This window comes from Austrofundulus limnaeus, unplaced genomic scaffold (assembly GCF_001266775.1).
Source record: "Austrofundulus limnaeus strain Quisiro unplaced genomic scaffold, Austrofundulus_limnaeus-1.0 Scaffold93, whole genome shotgun sequence".
NCBI classification, from domain to species: Eukaryota; Metazoa; Chordata; class Actinopteri; order Cyprinodontiformes; family Rivulidae; genus Austrofundulus; species Austrofundulus limnaeus.
Window position 1 is genome coordinate 1,448,014 of NW_013952495.1, and position 1,831 is coordinate 1,449,844.

General features: G+C 37.7%; 1 protein-coding gene across 1 annotated transcript in view; it reads right to left on the reverse strand.

Moving 5' to 3' along the window:
- The window catches only part of ntd5 (ntl-dependent gene 5), a gene marked incomplete at its 5' end in the record, with an annotated part of 9,713 nt that extends 8,561 nt beyond the window's left edge, over positions 1 to 1,152 (reverse strand). The window contains 1 exon segment of the mRNA XM_014012681.1: positions 958 to 1,152. Coding sequence (XP_013868135.1) covers positions 958 to 1,152 — 195 coding nt within the window.
- Positions 1,153 to 1,831: the final 679 nt, after the last annotated feature.

Sequence of the window (1,831 nt, forward strand, 5' to 3'; positions counted from 1 at the left end):
GTATTAAGACTTGATGATAATAATAATAATTTTAAAATACTACACAAACTACTTTTAAAATAATTAAGTGTTTTTTTTCTATTATTTATTTTTATTAATATTTTCTTTTTATTAAAGCTATTCATTGCAATATCATAAAGATGGTCCAAAAAACTTCAAAAAGTAGCCAAATCAAACCATTTTTTATCTTATTGATGTTTTATGTTTCCCTAAATAAAACCACTGGAACCAGCTGTTATTAAGTGGTTGTTTATGTCTTAGTAAATATGTCAACAATGGTGATCTTTGTGGAAGAGCTGTTTGGGATGGGGAATCCTGACAATTTTAATGTACTAATACTAATTTACAAACAAAATTGTTAAGTAAATGCAAATAAAAGTGCTTTGTTTACGCTGAGTGCATACCTGCATTTCATAACTGCTTACTGACATAACTGGAAAACTACCATAATTAACTCTTTCAAACTGCACTGCTTGATAAGTTTAAAAAAAACGTGTTTTTAGAAAAGAGCAGCTTTAATATTTTGTCCAACAAATCATAAACCTGAAACAAACAAACAAACAATCTCTGAAAAACAAACAAATAAAAAACATTTAGTTCACATGCATGCAGACGTATGACTCATGAGCTTCAAACGCTTTGCTGAACTCGTCAACAAGCTCAGCAGCAAAACCCTCAGACAGCCACTCTGAACGGTGAGGTTGCCATGGCGACGGGGAGAATAGGTCACAGTTGTGCAATGTCTGAGTCGACGGAGCCACAGAGGGGTTTCATTCCTGCGTGTCTGACTTGTTTAAACGCACCGAGCTCGTTCCTCCACCACGGTTAGATGTGTTTACTTTAAACACAGAATCAGAAAATCTGGAGTACCGGTGCCAGTGTGCTTCCCTCTGCTGTTCTCCATCTGCTCTGTATGAAGTTTTCCATCATAGACCCAGACAGAAGGCTCTGACCCACCTGTGCAGATGAGCTCATCCCCGCTCCACTGCCGGTCACCCTGACAACGGCGAACAGTGACATCTGAGCCGCTGCTGGGCGATGTGAAGCCCGGCCTGCAGCGAACCTCCAGCAGGGCAGAAAAGGTGGGAGAAGGAGAGAGGAGGCGAACTTCGGAGGTTTCACTGAGGGGAAGAGGCCAGGGACACGTACGGCCTGAGGAGAGGAGAGAAAACAACAATTCTTAAAATGGCACGGATTGTTTCAAAAAGTACAAAAAATACAAAACCCATTTACAAAAGCATTAATGAGGTTGTGTAACTAAAATGGCTGCAATAAACTGTTTTATCCATTTTATACCAAACAGTATTGTTTGTTTAGGTAGATAAAGTCAAAGAAGAAAGAAAATGTACTTTATGGTAAATGTTAGCATAAATCCACAGCCAAATGAACTATTTCTTGCAAAACTCTCTTATTTTAATTTTTCAAATGCTGCTCTCTCTTGGATCAAATCGTATTTGTCAAATAGAATTCAAGCTGTACACAATGGATGATCAAACTCTTCATATCTTAAATGTTCTGCTGGGCTGCCACAAGGCTCCATTTTGGATCCGATCCTATTTAGTCTTTACATTAATGACCTGCCAAATGTTTGTTCAGATCGAAAAGTACAATTATATACTGATGACACAGTATTATATGTTCATGCCAAAACAAAGCAAGAATCTGCTTCTGTTTTATCTGCAGCCATGATTCCAGCAGTGGTTCCCAAACTTTTTATCTTCTGACCCACAAACTATTCATGGCAAAAACTTGTGACCCCAAATATTACTGGTCTGAGTACACTAACTTTGTTAATAACCCTAAAAACACAGGCTTTTTGACAATCTAAACA